This window comes from Rattus norvegicus, chromosome X (genome assembly GCF_036323735.1).
Source record: "Rattus norvegicus strain BN/NHsdMcwi chromosome X, GRCr8, whole genome shotgun sequence".
Taxonomy (NCBI): Eukaryota; Metazoa; Chordata; class Mammalia; order Rodentia; family Muridae; genus Rattus; species Rattus norvegicus.
This window is the reverse complement of record NC_086039.1, coordinates 12,260,716-12,280,272: the sequence shown is the minus strand read 5'-3', so window position 1 is coordinate 12,280,272 and position 19,557 is coordinate 12,260,716. Positions and strand designations below refer to the sequence as shown.

Below are 19,557 nucleotides of genomic sequence, written 5' to 3'. Positions count from 1 at the left end.
TAAGAACTGGCTGTTCTGGGTTTGGGATTTAGCTCAGTGGTAGAGCGCTTGCCTAGCAAATGCAAGGCCCTGGGTTCGGTCCCCAGCTCCGAAAAAAAGAAAAGAAAAGATTCATACCAAGAACTGGCTGTTCTTATAGAAGACCCAGGTTCAATTCCCAGCATCTACATGAAGATACCTCCTCATGGCTTCTTTGGACACTGAGCATGCACACTGTACATAGACATACATGCTGGCACATACATTTTTTAATAACATAAAATAAACTGGAGCTCAGCAGTTACAAGCTCTTGCTGCTCTTGCTGCTCTCGCTGCTCTCCAGAGAACCCAAGTTTTTAGTTCCCAGGACCCACAACTCAAACTCCAGGGGATCCAATACCCTTATCTAGCATCAATGGGCATGCAACACATGGCAGACACACAAACTTAACACGTAAATTTTAACAATAACAAATATTTTTCTAATTGGGGGCAGTGAGATGTTTCAGCTGGTAAAGGCACGTAGAGGCTCAAGTTAACAAACTATGGAAAAAGAGAACCAACTTCACAAAGTTGTCCTCTCACATGCATTTTGTATGTAATAGCATGTGCATGCAGCCACGCACACTATATAAATAATACATTTTTTAAAATAATTTTCACTTAAAATTTTAAAACAGCAGTCTACTACTCCAGAACTTTATTTGCCAGAGTAGTGGTCAAAAAACCTCTAAATCATGAGCCTTATCTAGCAAGTTACCTGTTTCTATAAAGTTTTATTAGAACCTGCTCACTCTGTATATACGTACTTAACTACTCCTGCTATAATGGCAGAATTGAGTACTTGCTGTAGAGGCCCAGAATTACTATCAAAACAAATCATACCTGAAAATAACATGGTAGGCTCAAATGCTTAAGCTCAAATAGCCCTGTCTTTTTGTTTGGTTGGTTTTTTTGTTTGTTTTTCCAAGATAGGTTCTCTCTATGTATCCCTGGACTATCCTGGAACTAAAACAGGCTGAACTTGAACTCAGAGATTTGCCTGCCTCTGCCTCCTCCAGCTGGCCTGTCTTAATTCCCACTGCACTCAAGCGTGGGTGGTGATAGTTCTCAAGCAAATTTGTCATGAAGGCAAAGGACAGCATGTAATCAACCTAATGTAGTGACCAGCACAGTCTGAACAACCAGGAAATGCCGTCAGTACTGGTAACATTGCATAACCTTAGAGATTGCATAGTTTAAGGATTACAAATTTAGTTTCATTAAATATTTAAGTAATGAAGTGTTTAGAGAACTGAACAGTGAATCCTTTTCTGATAACTTCTTAAATGATATCTTTTTAGGTATGAATGTGAAGAATCTTTTACGACTCTGAATGTAGACATTAGAAACCACCAAAATCTTCTTGATTCTTTGGAACAGTATGTCAAAGGAGATTTACTAGAAGGGGCAAATGCTTATCATTGTGAAAAATGCAATAAAAAGGTATGAATTATCTGTTACTATAATACTTCTGAGGAGCTATGGGTAGTCAATAGTTTCTGGTGAAGAAAAACAGTTTTCTTTAGGGGTATGTGTATATGTGTATACATTATCATTAATGAATTGGAGGTGTCGGTGATGGTGTTTTCTTTGTTTTATTTATTTTGTTTGTTTGAGATAGTCTCCTACATCTCCCTAGTTGTGTTAAGAGGCTGGAGAAAGAGCTCAGCCATGAAAAGTGCTTACCACTTTTGTAGAGGACTTGGATTTGGTTTCAAACACCAACATGGCAGCTTGTAGTCATCTATGGTTCCAGTTTCACAGAATCTTAACGCCCTTGTCTGACCTCCTCAGCCACAAGCATACATGTGGTACACTTATACACAAAATCATTTACTTGAAGAGCTACATGTAGTGATTTACAACTACACAAGAAAAACTCAAGTATCAGGTTCAGGCTTACCTAAGTGTCATAGTGCAGTAATCTGAAGCCAACTGCAACTATAACATAAGACCCCCCCCATCCCAAGATAAAAAAAATCCAAGACAAAAAGTTTACTTGATCTGGTGGTCTTGATGGCACAAGCCTGTAACTGAGGCAAGAAGATCATACATTCAAGGCCTGTCTGGGCCACAGAGCAAGTTGAAAGCCAGCCTGAGCAAAAGAGAATTGGAGATAGAGCTAAAGGATGAGTGCTTGCCTAACATGAGTGACTTCCTGGGTTAACTTTCTGATTTGGGGGTGGTGGTGTTTGCTTAGATTTTGGTTTGCTTTTTGCAATAGATTATATCTATTAATTTTCTCTATTGATTTTAGGTTGATACTGTAAAGCGCTTGCTAATTAAAAAGTTGCCTCCTGTTCTTGCTATCCAACTAAAACGATTCGATTATGACTGGGAAAGAGAATGTGCAATCAAGTTCAATGATTACTTTGAGTTTCCTCGAGAGTTAGACATGGAGCCGTACACAGTTGCAGGTGTTGCTAAACTAGAGGGAGATAATGTCAACCCAGAAAGTCAGCTGATACAACAGAATGAGCAGTCTGAAAGCGAAAAAGCCGGAAGCACAAAATACAGACTTGTGGGTGTGCTTGTACACAGTGGTCAAGCAAGTGGGGGACATTACTATTCTTACATCATTCAGAGGAATGGAGGAGATGGTGAAAAAAATCGTTGGTATAAATTTGATGATGGAGATGTAACAGAGTGTAAAATGGATGATGATGAAGAAATGAAAAACCAGTGTTTTGGTGGCGAGTACATGGGAGAAGTGTTTGATCACATGATGAAGCGCATGTCGTACAGGCGGCAGAAAAGGTGGTGGAATGCATATATACTTTTTTATGAAAGAATGGATACGATAGATCATGATGATGAGGTGATAAGATACATATCAGAGATTGCTATCACCACAAGGCCCCATCAGATTGTTATGCCATCGGCCATTGAAAGAAGTGTGCGGAAGCAGAATGTCCAATTCATGCATAACCGAATGCAGTACAGTTTGGAATATTTTCAGTTTATGAAAAAGCTACTTACATGTAATGGTGTTTATTTAAACCCTCCACCAGGTAAGTGTCAAGAGTTAGCTTCTTATAACAAATTCTTATTTCTAAGATTTATTAGTAGGCATAGCCATGTGTGCATGTGTGTGTTTATTTGGTTTGGGCTTTTTTTTTTTTAATGTTTCTCTGTCCCCTGGCTGTCCTAGAACTCAGATCTGCCTGTCTCTGCCTCCCAAGTTCTAGAATTAAAGGCGTGTGTCACCACGCCCCATTTAAGTATATAAAATCAACATTTTCATTTTAAATGGATGCAAGTCCATTTTGTAACTTTTGGCTAAAGTTACATTTAAGATGATTTGTGGGGGCTGGAGAGATGGCTCAGCAGTTAAGGGTACTGACTGCTCTTCCAGAGGTCCTGAGTTCAATTCCCAGCTACGAACCACATGATGACTCACAACCATCTGTAATGGGATCTGATGCCCTCTTCTGGTGTATCTGAAGACAGCTACAGTGTACTCATATGTGGATTAAATAAATCTTTTAAAAAATAAATAAATAAATAAATAAAGATGATTTGTGTTTGAGTATTAAGTATACTGTCTGGAGACAAGTTTTTGTTAAAGCAAATTTTTTGTTTAATACATTAGTATAAAGCATTGTATTTGGTTCTAAAATCAGGAATAATAATTTCATAAGTAATCTAAGAAGTGTTTTAACAAATTGAGAATGCAATATACAAACTTATTTGAAAACGGGGCTTGAACAGACATTTTTTTTTTTAAATATGTGCATGTTTTTTTTTTTTCTTTAGGGCAAGATCACCTGTCTCCTGAAGCAGAAGAAATCACTATGATTAGTATTCAGCTTGCTGCTAGGTTCCTTTTTACTACAGGATTTCACACAAAGAAAATAGTCCGAGGATCCGCCAGTGATTGGTACCTTGTTTTGTTTTGTTTCCTGTTTACGTTTGGTGGTAGTTTTTGTAGAGTGCTCTCTGGTTTTTTTTTTCAGAACCATAAGACTATTATTCAAACTTAAGAGGCAGAATTTTTAAAAAAAAATGATAGTAATAAGAAGTCATATTAAAATAGTTGGCATGAATTCAAAAGGTAAAAATAAGTATAGAGGCCATTATAATGCCTTTTTTTTAAACCCCCACCACCACCAGCTGAGGACTGAACTCAGGGCCTTGGGCTTGCTTGGCAAGCGCTCTACCTCTGAGCTAAACCCCCAACCCTTTAATGCCTTTTTAACCATTGTTAATTTACTTGGGGCCAGTGAGATACCTCAGTGGGTGAAAGCTCTTGCCACCAAACCTTGACAAAACAGAGTTTGAAACCCACATGGTAGAGAGAATGACTACAGTTAAGGAAAGAAGTTATTTTGTTATTTTTTAAGACAAGGTTACTCTGTGCAGCACTCAGTGTTCTGAAACTCGCTCTGTAGACCAAGCTGGCTTCGAACTAAGACTCCTAAATTCTGGGATTAAAGGTATATGCTAACACCTCTGGGTAGTAATGGATTTTTAATGACAAATACAAGCTTTTGCCTATTTTATAATTCCATGAGATTAGACCAGTCCATATAGTAGTCACCACTCTTCTGCCCCCCAACCTCCACTCCACCCTACCCTAACACACACACACAGGGTTTCTCTGTGAAAACAGACCTGGCTGGCCTGGAACTCTCCGTAAAACCAGACTAGCCTTAAACTCAGATCTGCGTGGAGGATATAGACATGCACCACCACACCTAGCTCATATCAGTCATTTTAATGATAATACTAGAAGTCGTCACTACTGCTGTTCTCTCCAGTGAAAAAAGATACTTGCTTTTTTTGTTTGTTTGTTTTGATCCAAGTCTCCATCCCTTTACTATAGGAAAAGTGAACTGAATTGATAGTCTGATAGTTGTGCTTTGTTTTGTTTTAGGTATGATGCATTGTGTATTCTCCTCCGTCACAGCAAGAATGTGCGGTTTTGGTTTGCTCACAATGTGCTTTTTAATGTTTCAAATCGATTCTCTGAGTACCTTTTGGAATGCCCTAGTGCAGAAGTGAGAGGTGCATTTGCTAAACTTATAGTTTTCATTGCACACTTTTCCTTACAAGATGGGCCTTGTCCTTCACCTTTTGCATCTCCTGGACCTTCTAGTCAGGTAATTATACCTTTCTTTACAAAATATATACTTTCCTGAAGTTAAAGTGAGAAAACTGAATGTGGTTCTTATGTTTATCACACATTATCAGACCTAGACTGATAACCTGAGTTCCATTGAAGTTACAAGATAAAAAGCAAGTGATTATTTGCCTTTTAAAAACATGTGGATTGGGCTGGGTTGTGGTTAGGTGGTAGAGAACATTCCTAAAATATACAAGGCTCCAGTTTCCATCATCACCAGCACAAAAGGGAATTATCTTCTGAAGATAGAGTTTTTTTTATCCAGCCTGTTTTTTAATTACCATACAAAGTAGTGTTTCCATATGGGATTTTTATAACATTTATTTTTGGTGGCTTTTTAATAAACATTTTTGATTTTAGTTGCTTCAAAGTGAAATCTATAATGAATTCTCAAAAGCTGGGTGTGGTGCTGCAATAGTTTGTGGTACAGACCCATAATTCCAGCTGCTTAGGAAGGTAAGGCTAGAGAAGCTCTGGCCAACTTAGTTGAGATGCTTTCTTCAATAATAAGATCTTGGTAGATAAGCTCAGTGGCAAAGCTCTTCTCTAGTATTAACATACACAAGTCCTTGGATCAGTCTAGTGCTGGTAAGCAGGGTGAGTAGAATTCATGTCATCAGTCCTTCCAGGAAAGTATTCTGTGTTCAACATACACATAAAATTGTCTTTGTACCTTGTTAAGAATCAGCTAGTGTTTTCTCCTTTACAGGCTTATGATAACTTAAGTTTGAGTGACCACCTACTAAGAGCAGTACTAAATCTCTTGAGGAGGGAGGTTTCAGAGCATGGACGTCATTTACAGCAGTATTTCAACTTGTTTGTAATGTATGCCAATTTAGGTAAGAATTGAGGTTTTCATAATTTCTGTTAAAGTATTATATTAAATGATAGTCATTCAGAAGGTCCAATGATGAAATAGGATTTGTTTTCCTTTTTCTTTTTTCTTTATATCAAACCATCTCTAAATACAGAATACCCCGAACCCCTGTGCACTTCATAATTTTGTACATAATACCGTGGTAAATACAAGTGAGATTCTGTTGTCTTTTGCTTCCAAAAGCAATGATACTGCATCTGCTTTATTAACATACTCATTCCCAGGCTTCATGCAATTCACTAGCTGAATCAGAATAACCACACTTATTGCAAAGAAGCCATGTTTTTACTGTGAGTCATCAGTTTTGAAATAAGGTCTGAAAACAATTGAAGTAAAATAAAATTGGAGAAAACATGTTCATTCAATTACTGCCAGGGGTATAGGAGAGCATTTGCTTAGCTCATACTAACCCCAGGTTTGATTTCCAGCATCACTAAAGGTTTTTAAAAATAAGAATTGACTTAAATTGCCATGCTGCTTTTCTTCTCAAAGTAGCTTGCTCTTTCTAATACTACCTGCTCATTTCTGTTTAGTTACTACTATAACTGGACCTAAATATCATGCACAAATTGTTTCTACTGTTTTATTTTGTTGCAAAAGATTGGATTGGGGGAGAATACTTGTCTAGCATGAACATGGGATTTTTTTCAGCATCAAGGGATGGGGATAAACCTTTAATTTCAGTACTAGGGAGGCAGACAGCTCTCTATGAGTTCAATGCTAGCTTGATCTATAGATAAGAGTTCCAGGACAGCCAGGGTTACATAGAAATCCCTGCCTCAAAAAAAGCAGCAAATAATTCTTACTTTGTTATTTATTTTAATTAGCATGGACAGGAGATAAATTTACTATGGTAGAAGAAATTATAAAAATTGCTAATAAGATAACTATTGACAGATTCTATAAGTAATAATTACATTCAGCCATATTCAGAATTGGTTCAGAAGCTTAGAGAATTTTTTAATAACTTCCTTTAAAGTTAAAAACAAAACTTTTTACATTGAAATTTGAGTTGCATGCCTAAGCAGCACTTACTGATTTGTGGCCCACTTTACTTCTCATTTGTCTCCAGGGTTGGTTGTAATGTTTAGCCGACACTGTATCCCAGAACCCTGTTTCTCACTTCTAGTAGGAGTCTTCTAATAGGGGCTATAGTGTAGTTCACATCTAGATTTTAGCTTTTCCAGGCTATATTGAAACTGCTAAATGGGTAAGTTTCTTAGCTGGTTAAATAATTCTGAATCCAAGTAAAAGTGATATGTTCTTAAAGTGATAGACAAGGGTTAGGCTTGGTGGCTAACACCTTTAATTTAATCCCAGCTCTTTGGGAGACAGAAGCAAGTAGATCTTTAAATCTGAGACTGGCCTGATCTATAGTAGTGATTTGTAGAGACCCTATCTCGGGGGGTTGGGGAGGGTGATCTACCTGAGCTAGAAAGAATGGTTCAGCCGAAGTGCTTGCTGTACAAGAGAGAGTTCAAATCCTCAGACCTCATGTAAATGATGAGTAGGATATGATGATCTGCCTGCAATTCCAGCCTGAAAAGGTTGAGACAAGATCCACAGAGCAAGCTGACTAGTAAGGTGAACTCTTATCTGCAAGCTCTGGATTTGAGAAATTCCTGCCACAGAGGAGAAGGTGGAGGGGGGTTTTAGGAAGATTCTCAGCATCAACTTTGGTTCTCCATGGGCATGCACATCATTGAATACATGTATACATGAAAAGAGTGAGCGGGTGGTGGATAAATATTTTTAATAACTGCCCTTTTTGTTCACAAAGTTCTCTCCATCCTAATGTCTTCCTTCCCTGTTTTCTGTCTCTGTTTCACTGCAGGAGTGGCAGAGAAAACACAGCTGCTCAAACTGAGTGTACCTGCTACCTTTATGCTTGTGTCCTTAGATGAAGGTCCTGGTCCTCCAATTAAATATCAGTATGCTGAATTAGGCAAATTATACTCCGTAGTGTCACAGTTAATCCGCTGTTGCAATGTCTCTTCAAGAATGCAGTCTTCAATCAATGGTAATCTATTCTTGGCACTAGTTTTGAGTACTCTGGGTCATATCTAGAACTAGATTAAATATGGTTCTGAAGACACTTAAATACAAAGTAAGGGTATGAACTCTTGCAACATTTTACAATGTCTGCAGTCCTGTTAATGGACCTTTTTCTGCTTGCTACTGGGTTAAAGTAAAAAAAAAATTGTTAGGATATCTAGTCATTATAATACACAGTACTACTTTTCTTTGTTATGCTTAGAAAGCTTGACCTACAGCTCATTTTTTCTAAAACACATTGATAGGCTATGTTCTGAGAAGTTTACATTGTTCTTATGGAGAAACGTATTGGTTGTTCATTGACAAATCTGTATTGTAGGTAATCCTTCTCTTCCAAATCCTTTTGGTGATCCTAATTTATCACAACCTATAATGCCAATTCAACAAAATGTGGTAGACATTTTATTTGTGAGAACAAGTTATGTGAAGAAAATTATTGAAGACTGCAGTAACTCTGATGAGACCGTCAAATTGCTTCGCTTTTGCTGCTGGGAGAATCCTCAGTTCTCATCTACTGTCCTGAGTGAACTTCTTTGGCAGGTTAAGAAAACATAACCGTTGTTAAATCTCTGTGACTTGATTTGTTACCCATTTATACATTATTCACTGTGTCTTACATATTTCTAGGTTGCGTATTCCTATACTTACGAACTCCGGCCCTATTTGGATCTGCTTTTACAAATCTTACTGATTGAAGACTCCTGGCAGACTCACAGGTGGGTACTTTTTTATTATTGGGCTAATTAGACTTATTCTCAGGTGTTACATATAATTGAAATTGACTACCACCACATTAAAACAAAATAAAACATCAGTGTTATAGGAAAAAACTCAAGACAGAAGTGACCACCAAGTTCTCCAAATTTTGTTAGGTTTTTTTTTCTCGTTGCCCAGGTTTCATACATAATATATTAACATTCAACTGAATTGTTTTTTAATTAAAGGAAACTAGCAATAGACTTTTTGTATACATGTGAATTTATTAATAAATCCAAAGATTGTTTTAGGTTTAGATTACATTAGTTTTAGAACTAACCTCATAACATAATCTGTAGTTATTTAATGATAGTTCTTAGATGTGGTTTTAATCCCAATACTTAGGAGATAGAGGCAATTAGATCTCTTAAGTTTGAGGCCAGCCATGGCTGCAACAAGACCTTGTTTTAAGGTGGCTCAGCTGAATTAATCCCATATGGTTGAAGGAGAAAACCAGTTTCCTCCAGCTGTGTGTGTGAGCCCACACCACACAAACACACAGACACAGACTCACGCACAGGCATGCACGCCATGTGTTTGGGATATTTTGGTTTTGTTTTGGTGGTGGTGATGGGCTTTGTTGGTTGGTTTGAGGGGGGAGTCAGGGGTTTGGTGGTTTTGTTTTTTAGTATCTTCTCAACTAATGTGAGCTTCTCTAGTGTACACTTTCTGTAAGATAACACTAGACAGTGCTTCAGTGCTATACATGAAGGCCAATTATAACAGCAAAAGAGGACTTTTTGATAGTTTTGAAACTGAAACAAGACAGTCACATTATTCAACCTCTGCTAGGAAAGCAGGAGTTCTGGGCAACTTGAATTATTTGCTGTTTTACACATGGTCACAGATAGTTAACAAAGCATGTTAAAGTACTTGGGGTTTTGGGGGGGGGTTGTTTGTTTTGCTGTATATCCAAAGCTATGCTGAAACTCACTCTGTAGACCAGGCAGACCTCACAGAGATCTGCCTGTATCTCCCTCTCAAGTGCTGTGATTAAGGAGTGTTAAGTACTGATTTTTATCTATTCTAGGGGCTATAGAGATGACTCGGCCATTTAAAAATACTTGTTCTTATAGTTGACCAGGTTTGGTTCCCCAATACCACATAATGGCTCAAAATCTTCAATAACTGCAGTTCTCTGGGATCTGGCACTCTCCTGACTCCTAAGGCACCCACCAGTCATATATGTACATGCAGGAAAAACACTTCTACATATAAAATAATAGAATATTTTTAAATATGAATTTTAGTCTAGAATGGATTACAAATGCCAGAATTTATGAATTTGTATGAAATTATCCTTTTTATCATTATTTCACATTGCTGTTATAAAAATAGACAGTAAGCAAAAAGTCAGTTTTCTTGAATCCAATATATTCTAAGCTGTCACCATTAATACTTCCCAGATGATTACAATACAGTCTAGCTTCTAGTATTTTTCTTCTAAAAATAGCATAAGATTCTATAGCATATATAGACCTTTAATCATAGTATTCCAAGACAGAGGCAGGCAGATCCATGTGAATTGAAGGCTATGTAGAAGGACATAGATTCATCTAAATTCTGTTTTAGCATATGATGTGATGAAAACATTGGTTGGATTAAATGTGAGATATAACTCGAGTAGTCAGTAAAAACTTATGATTAACTTAAGTTTGAAAATGATCTCAGTGTAGCTTTTTTTGTTTTTTTTAGTTGGGTAAATAGGTCTTAAGAATTTATAATGTCTTCCACATATCCTGCATTGTTAGACATGAGGAAGCAACACAAAGATAGTACTGACTAAAGATGATATTTGGAAAACTGTTGATATTAGTGGGAATAAAGTATGATATGGCAAAGTAATGTTCATATCAGTTGGCAAAAGTAAAGGTAGGGTTGGGATGACTTGGTGGCAAAGCACTTATCTAAAGTGGGTTAGGCTAGCCCCAACACAAAATTTGAGAGGTAGAGTTTATATGCAATATCTTAGATCAAACAGCAAGAAACCTATACCCATTTAGACACTCTGGGTTGCCCCTGGCAACCATTAATCTGCTTGCTTCTATAAGTTTGCCTTTTATAATCATTTTGCCAAAATGTAACATTTAGCATTTTGTGTCTAATTAATTGCAATGATCCTTTACATCCAGCATGTTCCTTTTTACTGCTCAATAATACTTATGCTTACAGGTCTATGTCATATTTTGTTTATTGGCAGGTACTAGCTAACAAAATAAACAAGACACTAGGCATGATGCATAAGCATGTGATCTCAGCAGTTTGGAGGCTGAGGCAGTCATATTGAGAGGTCAAGACGTTTCTGGGTTGCATAATGAAACCCTGTCTCAAAAACAAAAGACAAATGATTGTAATCAAATTATTTTCAACTACAGTATCTGTGTTAACTTTTTTATTAAAGTTTGTTTTACTCTTGAGTCCTGAATTTGCTTCTGGAAATGTATTTAAACTTTATATCAAAAGCAATTTGAACAAGTAAAATTAGTAAAGATACAGACTTGAGTCAGACTAGTTAGCATCTGTCTGATCCTAGGCAAGCTGTTTTATCTATTTCTCCATCTGCTCAAAGGTTTAATAAAAGTACTTACTGTCTGTTATGAAACAACTGAACCCACAGACTTTACAGGGTGGCATGTAATGAGCACTCAATAATTATTAGCTCCTTTTCACTTTTAGACGTTTTATTTTCCATCTGATTGTTTTTCAGAATTCATAATGCCCTTAAAGGAATTCCAGATGACCGAGATGGGCTGTTTGACACAATTCAGCGTTCTAAGAATCACTATCAAAAAAGAGCATACCAATGTATAAAATGTATGGTAGCCCTCTTTAGCAGTTGTCCTGTGGCTTACCAAATCCTGCAGGTAAGGGTGTTTTCTTATTTCGGAGTTCAAAGATCCCGTTTTAAAAGGCTAAACCTGTAGCTCTGTGATATAGTGCTTACCTAGAATGTACAATTCCCCAACATGACAAAGAATAAGAAAGAAAAAAGGCATTAAGATCCTATTTTAATCTAGGTTTGGGGGAGGGGGTTCACATCTATAATCTCAGCATTTGAGACTAAGACTGGAAGGGACAACCACAGATTTCACAACAGCCTGAGCTATATAACAATTACCAGATAACCTGAGTTACATAGCAAGACTATTTCAAGGAAAAAAAAAAGAGAATCCTCAGTTTGTGGGGTTACCATTTTAAGTTATCTTTGATATACTCCCAGTCCTCTTAAATGTACATAATTTTATTTACTTTTAAAGGGCAATGGAGATCTTAAAAGGAAATGGACCTGGGCAGTAGAGTGGCTTGGAGATGAACTCGAAAGAAGACCATACACTGGCAATCCTCAGTACACTTACAACAACTGGTCTCCTCCAGTGCAAAGCAATGAAACATCAAATGGCTACTTCTTGGAGAGATCACATAGCGCTAGGATGACACTTGCAAAAGCTTGTGAACTCTGTCCTGAGGAGGTAAAAAAAGCCACAAGTCTACAAGAGATAGAAATGGAAGAAAGCAAAGTAATTCTCTATAGGCCACTGACTGTGTAGTAATGATAGTGTTGTTTATTAAGAGTGTTGCCAGACTGGTGTTTGCTTTAATATGTAGTGATGTATGTATTAATGAAAATGCATCCATCTAGAGAAATTACTGTGCTATGTATGACCTTAGAAATTACTTCCAGAAGAACCCAAATTAGGAATTTTTAATTGTTTTTTAAATCTTTATGTGTATGAGTATATTGTCTGTGCACCATGTGCCTGCCTGGCACCCATTGCGGCCTAAAGAAAGAATATTGGATCCCTTGAAACTGGACTTAGCAGATTGTTTTGAGCTGCCATGTAGGTGTTGGAACTCGAACTTGGGTCTAATCAATTGGGGAACTCTACCCTGGGGAATATAGTTTTTCTGCTTTCAGCATTCCTTGTTTGTCTAAGGTTGAAGACTCATGAAGCTTCCTCAATCCATGTTAACATACCCATTGTTTAGGCAGCCATGTTATTGAGATTGCATGGATACACTTTCTCTGACATTTCTAGGCAATGTAGTTCACACCAGACTTCCTATCCTCCTGGCTCTTACAATCCTCTGCCCCTTTGATGTTTGGGATGGTGCCTTGAGCCTTAGATATAGAAGTTATAATCACAATTTTGAAGAGTTGTTACTAAGTTAAAAAAAAAATCAGCAGTGAGCTTGATGTTACCTGCATAATTCTTTTTGTTTAAAATTAGGAACCAGATGACCAAGATGCCCCAGATGAGCATGAATCACCTCCACCTGAAGATGCCCCATTATACCCCCATTCCCCTGGATCTCAATATCAGCAGGTAAACAGGAGTCAGATGGTGGGGTTAACCTCTACAGTGGCTCTCAACCTCAAACCTGCAACCCTTTAATACAGTTCCTTGTGTTGTGGCCCCCAACAATAAAATTACTTTCATTGCTATTTCATAACTGTAATTTTGTACTGTTATGAATCATAATGTAAATCTGAAATATGCAGGATATCTGATGTTGGTCCTATAAAAAGGTTATTTAACACACACTCGCAAAGTTATTGAGAACCACTGCTCTAGAACCAATTTCATGCTTGATTATAAAAGAAGGCTTTTTACCATGACTCTGGACTAACTTTGAGGGCGTGACAGAAGAATGGGTTGGAGTGGGGTCATAGTACAAATTTGAATTTGCCCCAGGAAGATGGTTCCCTTACCAAATAGGTATGTCTTGTACTAGTATAGAATGAGTAAAACTGTCAGTATAGAATGATAATCATTGCTTAGTCTGAAGGATTATGATGACATTTCTTGTTAGAATAAGTCTGCAAGTAAAGTCTAAAAACTAATGTATGGGGGCTGGGGATTTAGCTCAGTGGTTAGAGTGCTTACCTAGGAAGCGCAAGGCCCTGGGTTCGGTCCCCAGCTCCGAAAAAAAGAACCAAAAAAACAAAAAACAAAAACAAAAACTAATGTATGGCAGCGAAGAACAGTAATGGGGTATTTTAATTTGTTGGGCTTACACCTAAATTTTTGGAGCTGGGCTGACAAAATGGGTCAGTGGGTAAAGGCACTTGCTACACAAGCCCCACCTGAGTTCATATCCTAAGATCATTATGATAGAAGGAGAAATATAGCTCCTTCAAGCAATCATTTTGGACAAAGATTTATACTTAACCTCCCAGCCATGTGTACTATAGGGTTCCGAGGTTTATATTTGCTTGTAAGATTTTTCTCTTTTCAATTGATGTTATAAGTCCTAAAAGTAAAAGAAATGTTTCTGCTCCCATTAATTTCAACTCACGATTTTAAAATGTGCTTACTGCTGTAAAGGTTGGTTTTTTTTCCTTTATTTTGCCATGTTTAATTATATATCGTGCATTTATGCAAGTGAATATCAGAGACTTGGGTGTCAGATCCTCCTATAGCTAGAGTTGTGCCAGTTTAAGCTACCTGGTATGGGTGCTAGGAGCCCATCTGTGCTTCCCGTCTGACCAGTACCAGTACATAGTCTTTCCTTTGACCCATTTCTCCAGCCATGGAAAATTTGTAATACGCAGATTTCTTTTCCCTTTCAGAATAACCATGTGCATGGACAGCCCTATACAGGCCCAGCCGCACATCACATGAACAACCCTCAGAGAACTGGCCAACGAGCACAAGAAAATTATGAAGGCAGTGAAGAAGTGTCCCCACCTCAGACCAAGGATCAGTGAAATGCACATATTAACTGGTTCCATCAAGACTGTGCACCCAGGCCTTACAGTCCAACTTTTTTCTGTGTCTGGCTAATATTTCAAACTAGAAAACTATTCCTAATCAACATGGAGTGGAGAGTTTATTCACTGTCTTATCTGCAGAAATTTGCTGTCAATATATAACCCGCCTGCAGTGGAAAGTGTATAGTGTTTTGTAATAAATGGCCTGATGCTAATGTGTAAATGGCAAAGGTGTATATAGTATATTAATGTTTGACTGTTAATTCTTAAGCAAGAGACTTTTTTTTTTCTTGATGAGACTCACAGATCTACAAAACTACATTAATTTTCTTGTTACTCCCTCTGCACTCTGCAGCCAGTGTTGCCTACCTTGTGGCAGTTGGATCACCTCCTTTACAAAAACAAAAAGTAAACCAACATCAACAAAACAGCCCATTCATTCATGTCACACCAATAGTTTCGTGTTCATTGTTTGCCACTGGAGTCAATTTTACTATGAGCAATGTAAGGCTGGTTACCTTTTAATTATTTGGTTGATGTGGAAAATTGGTGATGTACTATGTTTCTAGGTCTTTTTCATTGCCTTTTTATTCTGATGTTAGGTTAATCACTTTGAAGCTATAGATATGCTGTAACATTTAGCATGGCTTCACACAAGTTAGTGTAGCCAGTGAAGAAATATTACCATAATGACTGCAGTTGTCCTGACATGGCATCTGCATTGCTCGGAGCTTTCCTTCTTAAACCCTAGGTTATAAACTACAGACTGAGGGAGAACTGTTGCAAGCAGGCGGTTCTCAATTACACACATGTTCTTCTCATGTTTGACAGTGTGATCTCTGGGTGGAATAAAGAACACTTAAACTTAACAACTTGGTAATGGGAATTTTGAAAGATTTAAAACAAAATAAGCAAAAATTTGCTACACCAGGATGCTGGCTGGAGCCTAGTAGACTGTATTTGGTGTGCTTATTTCGTTCTTTGCTAGAGCTTACTAAGTGACTCTTTTCAAACTGTCCTTCTGTGCGATCCCAGTGATGCGGAAGTCCTCAGAATCCCACAATCTTTGGAGTACCTTTGCACCAAGGTCTCTGGCTGATTTCTCTGCTCAGTCATAATTTTACTTGAAAGCAAAATGGTCCTAGCTCCTTTTCCATTATTCCAAAAAATTTAACATTCAAAGCAGGGTCTAATTTAAAACGTTACTGGTAGTTAATATAATTGACTGATTAAATTTTAGAGTAAACAATTTGAATAAAGATAAAGGAATCAGTTAAAACTGTATTTCAAAGAAAATTGGTGACTTGAATATGTGTAATTTTTTGGAACCTGTCTAAAACCAAATACCCCTGCAAACAGATACAACCTACCCTATTTAAATATTTTGCTGTTTTATTTTATAGAAATTATTTTGCTGAATTTGCAAATAGAATTTGATTTAAGAAGAACTTTTTGTCCTGTGGTGTGTTTGGGGGTTTTGGTACCTTCTCTGTCTGCCTGTGTGTGTGTGTGTGTCTGCCTGCCCCCCACCCCTCTCTGAGGACTGCATATTTCTGGAAAGCTAATTCTGTGCATAGCATGTTTACACAACCTACAGTGAAGATTTTAAGTCTCATTAAGTTTTTGTGCACAGAAAGATGGGGTCTTTGGCTCTTTACTAAAGACTTGGAGAACAGGATGTTGACGCTGTAAAAGTTCCCTAGCAATCAATCTTACACTTTTTGTATGTTTTTATATACATGTGTATTTAATGAGCACAAGCTTGGTTGTATTTTTATGATTCAGTTGATAGGAAAATGTTGAAAGGCTATAGTTGGCATTGATCAAAGCAGAAGCAAAATTGAGCATTATGTTATTTTGTGATTTAAAAGGGGCAGTATTTAAGATAAAGGTTTAGGTGTCTTATTTGCAGTATTCCACAGTTCTGCTTCTAGGCTGCCTGTAATTTTAGCAACTTTTGACACCAGCTAGAGTCTGTTTACATCAGAATTTGCTTTTGTTTTGGTTTTTGGAGCCTGGGGATCCAGGGCCTGAAGTCCCCCCAGGCAAGTGCTCTACAACTCAGGCTGAGCCTCCAGCCCGAGTTGAAGTTTGAGCAAAGATTGTACAGTGTTTGCAGTTCCAACTGGAAGTTTTTTAAAGTTCTTCAAGTAGTGAAGTAGGTTGGCTTTGTTTGGACCAGTAACTGGTACTAGTTACAGTATCTTACCATCTGACATGCGAGTTTGGGATTTTCTGCTTCTTAAGGAAATTATGAAATACTTAAAACTTAGTGACTTCCTAGATAAGAGAAAACTTGACATTTTCAAAGGCTGTGAATTTTTCTTGGAGGAATTCTACCCCCTACCCCCTTTAGTTGCTTTGAGTGTGTAAGCCCACCAGTTCCAGATGATGAGGGCTTATGAGTCATGGTTCCCTTTCATTTGAGGAAGAGTAGGCCTATGTCGTGAACAGGAGTGAGGGAAGGTGAACAGAGTTATTTTTGTTTGTTTGTGCAAATTATTTTCTATATTAACTCTTTAAGCATTAATGTATAACCGGAAATTTTAAGATGCATGTTATTGTAAGAGCAACATAGTGGTGATTTTGAGGTCTTTCTCTAAAACATAAGTGGCACATTTTAAAATTCAAGTCTTAAAGTGCCTCAAAGTTATTTTATTCTCTCAACTGATTTCTTTTGAGCCATATGTTTTCTCCTTTAAATGTTTGTTATAGAATCACTAGTCTTCGTTTGAAGTACTCCCACGTTTCTAAATGGCATGATTACTCTATTGAAGACAGTAGAATCTGTTAACGTAAGACTGAAGAGATTTTGGGGTTGGGGATTTAGCTCAGTGGTAGAGCGCTTGCCTAGGAAGCGCAAGGCCCTGGGTTCGGTCCCCAGCTCCGAAAAATAGAACCAAAAAAAAAAAAAAAAAAAAAAGACTGAAGAGATTTTAGTTGTGCAACTGTGTAAACTGGGGCTCTGCCCAGTCGGATCTAAGTATTTTTGTGTACAACTTGGTAAACACCATATTGCTGCTGTTTCTAAGCCCTCCACCTTACTGACTTCTCGTGTTTAGCATCGCAGAGGCAGAAATACAAGCATAAACATATATGGGCTTTGTTTCTTTTTGTTGATTTTTCTCAGTGATGATTTCCCAGCTTTTTTTTTTTGTCTCTTAGCTATGATTATACAGACCTAGAATTATTCAAATGTTTTCTATTTTCATGATTAACTTTTATTAGGGGACAATAACAACTTAAGTCTTTAATCCTCATATTGGTTAAAAGATGAGGAGCCTTTTTTATTTGAATTACTTTTGTAAAAGAAAGCAACAGTCTGAATATTCAGGTGACTACTTTGGCATAGTTCTTCAGGTTTTTATTAGTGTTTTTCCAGGTTATGTTTTTCCCATGAACTTTTTACTTTGTTAATTTTGTGGTTAATTTGGTGGCTATATCCTGCCTTATTTAGGATTTTAGGAAATTGCCTTTTTGTGATAAGTGCCCAGTTTTTATTTCTAGTTTGAAGGTACGAGGACATACCGACTGCTGATAAAGGAAAACAGCACCCCTTTGCCCCAGCTTTTGTGTTACCAATAGAACCATTCGCAGTACTGGTTTCATTGTAGGGCCCAACCAGAATTGGTCCTGCACCTACATGAGTGTTGCATATTTGGAAAGGGTTTGGGTGTGATAAATCACTACGGAAGTGCTGAATGTATTAAGAACTCGCTGCCGATTGTATTTCTAACGATTATTTTGTGTTTGCACTTGTCCTCCAAGCTTCCAGGTGTAAGGGGGAAAGGTGAACCACATTTTAAAGTCACTAATGAGTGCAATTTTTTTTGGAATTGGGGTTCCCAAGAGGAAATTTCACCACCCAAATCTTACATACTTCTTAGCCTTTTACAAGCCAACAGACTGACATAAAGATTGTCTGCAATTCGTAAGATCTAGCACATATACAAAAATAAAACTTTATAAATTAAATTTGGGTTTTTCTTTCATTTATTAACATAAGGTTTCCCCCTATATTGCTAGGGGTGGCATGCAGGGCATCAAATGTATATAGGCAAGTGCCATATCACTCAGCCACATTTGGCCCTTGAATTTTTTTAAGAGAAATATTTATAGTGGGTCATTTATAGATACAGCAGCAGGTGTTATATCCAAGCAGCTTGAACATTGGTTCTTGATCTTAAATCTGAAAAGTCACCTGTTTTGTTGTTAGTGTGAAAATTCACTTTAGCATGTCATCTGAAATGCTGAAATTACTTTTTCAGTGTCTGAAAAAGTACAGTTGTCTTCTGCAGCACAGCCTGTTTCCCTATGGATTGCTGCTAAAGAAAGGCATCCCAAATATTCCTCACATTTGATTTTACTGAAACACAACCGACCTCTGTAGCTCAAGCTGGTCTGGAACTCACCATAACCCAGGGTAACCTCAAATTGACCCTTTGTCACAGCCTCCCAAGTGCCAAGTTTACAGCTGATTTTCTGGTTCATCCTTCCTGCCCCACCTTTTTTTTTTTTAATCTTAAGTGGAATCAGGGTACAGCCTATGAACCTACCACTTAGGAGGAGAAACAGGAGTTCACAGTCATCATCTACTTAAATTTTGGCTCTATCTCAAAACTATAATAGTTCCAAATCACATACAAAATTCTTACCTTTTAGAAAACTCTAGTTGGCCCATTTCCATTTAAATGAGACCCTAATGCAAACACAAATCATGTGGCTTGCACAGTCTTTAGCTCGATGTTGTGATGGTCCCTTGCATGTGACTTTGAGGTATTTTGGTTCTTCAAGGCAGAGTCTGTGTAGCCCTTGACTATACTGGCACTCTTTGTAGACCAGGCTGGCCTTGAACTCATAGATATCCACCTGCCTTTGTCTCCCAAGTGCTGGGATTAAAAGCATGTGCCACCCCCACCCAGCTGAGTTTCCATAGTTTTGTTTTTGTTAGTGTGCCATGCCAGGCATAGAACCAAAGGGCCTTCCACATACTAGGTAAGCTAGCACTCT

The 19,557-nt window shown here is 37.6% G+C and overlaps 1 protein-coding gene across 12 annotated transcripts in view; it reads left to right on the top strand.

The window, feature by feature from the left end:
• Usp9x (ubiquitin specific peptidase 9, X-linked) overlaps positions 1-18,640 on the top strand; it is a 138,148-nt gene extending 119,508 nt beyond the window's left edge. For 8 of the 12 annotated variants that reach the window (XM_039099861.2, XM_063280116.1, XM_039099860.2 and 5 more), the window contains 12 exons: positions 1,323-1,464; positions 2,279-3,032; positions 3,778-3,901; positions 4,898-5,123; positions 5,856-5,985; positions 7,858-8,043; positions 8,398-8,618; positions 8,706-8,794; positions 11,542-11,698; positions 12,092-12,352; positions 13,064-13,159; positions 14,407-18,522. In XM_039099861.2, the coding sequence (XP_038955789.1) occupies positions 1,323-1,464; positions 2,279-3,032; positions 3,778-3,901; positions 4,898-5,123; positions 5,856-5,985; positions 7,858-8,043; positions 8,398-8,618; positions 8,706-8,794; positions 11,542-11,698; positions 12,092-12,352; positions 13,064-13,159; positions 14,407-14,544 (2,524 nt within the window). In that variant the 3' untranslated portion in view covers positions 14,545-18,522. Of the gene's footprint in view, positions 1-1,322; positions 1,465-2,278; positions 3,033-3,777; positions 3,902-4,897; positions 5,124-5,855; positions 5,986-7,857; positions 8,044-8,397; positions 8,619-8,705; positions 8,795-11,541; positions 11,699-12,091; positions 12,353-13,063; positions 13,160-14,406 lie in introns of all 12 variants that reach the window. The other 4 variants (XM_039099865.2, XM_039099864.2, XM_039099867.1 and 1 more) reach the window with 2 other exon arrangements.
• Positions 18,641-19,557: the final 917 nt, after the last annotated feature.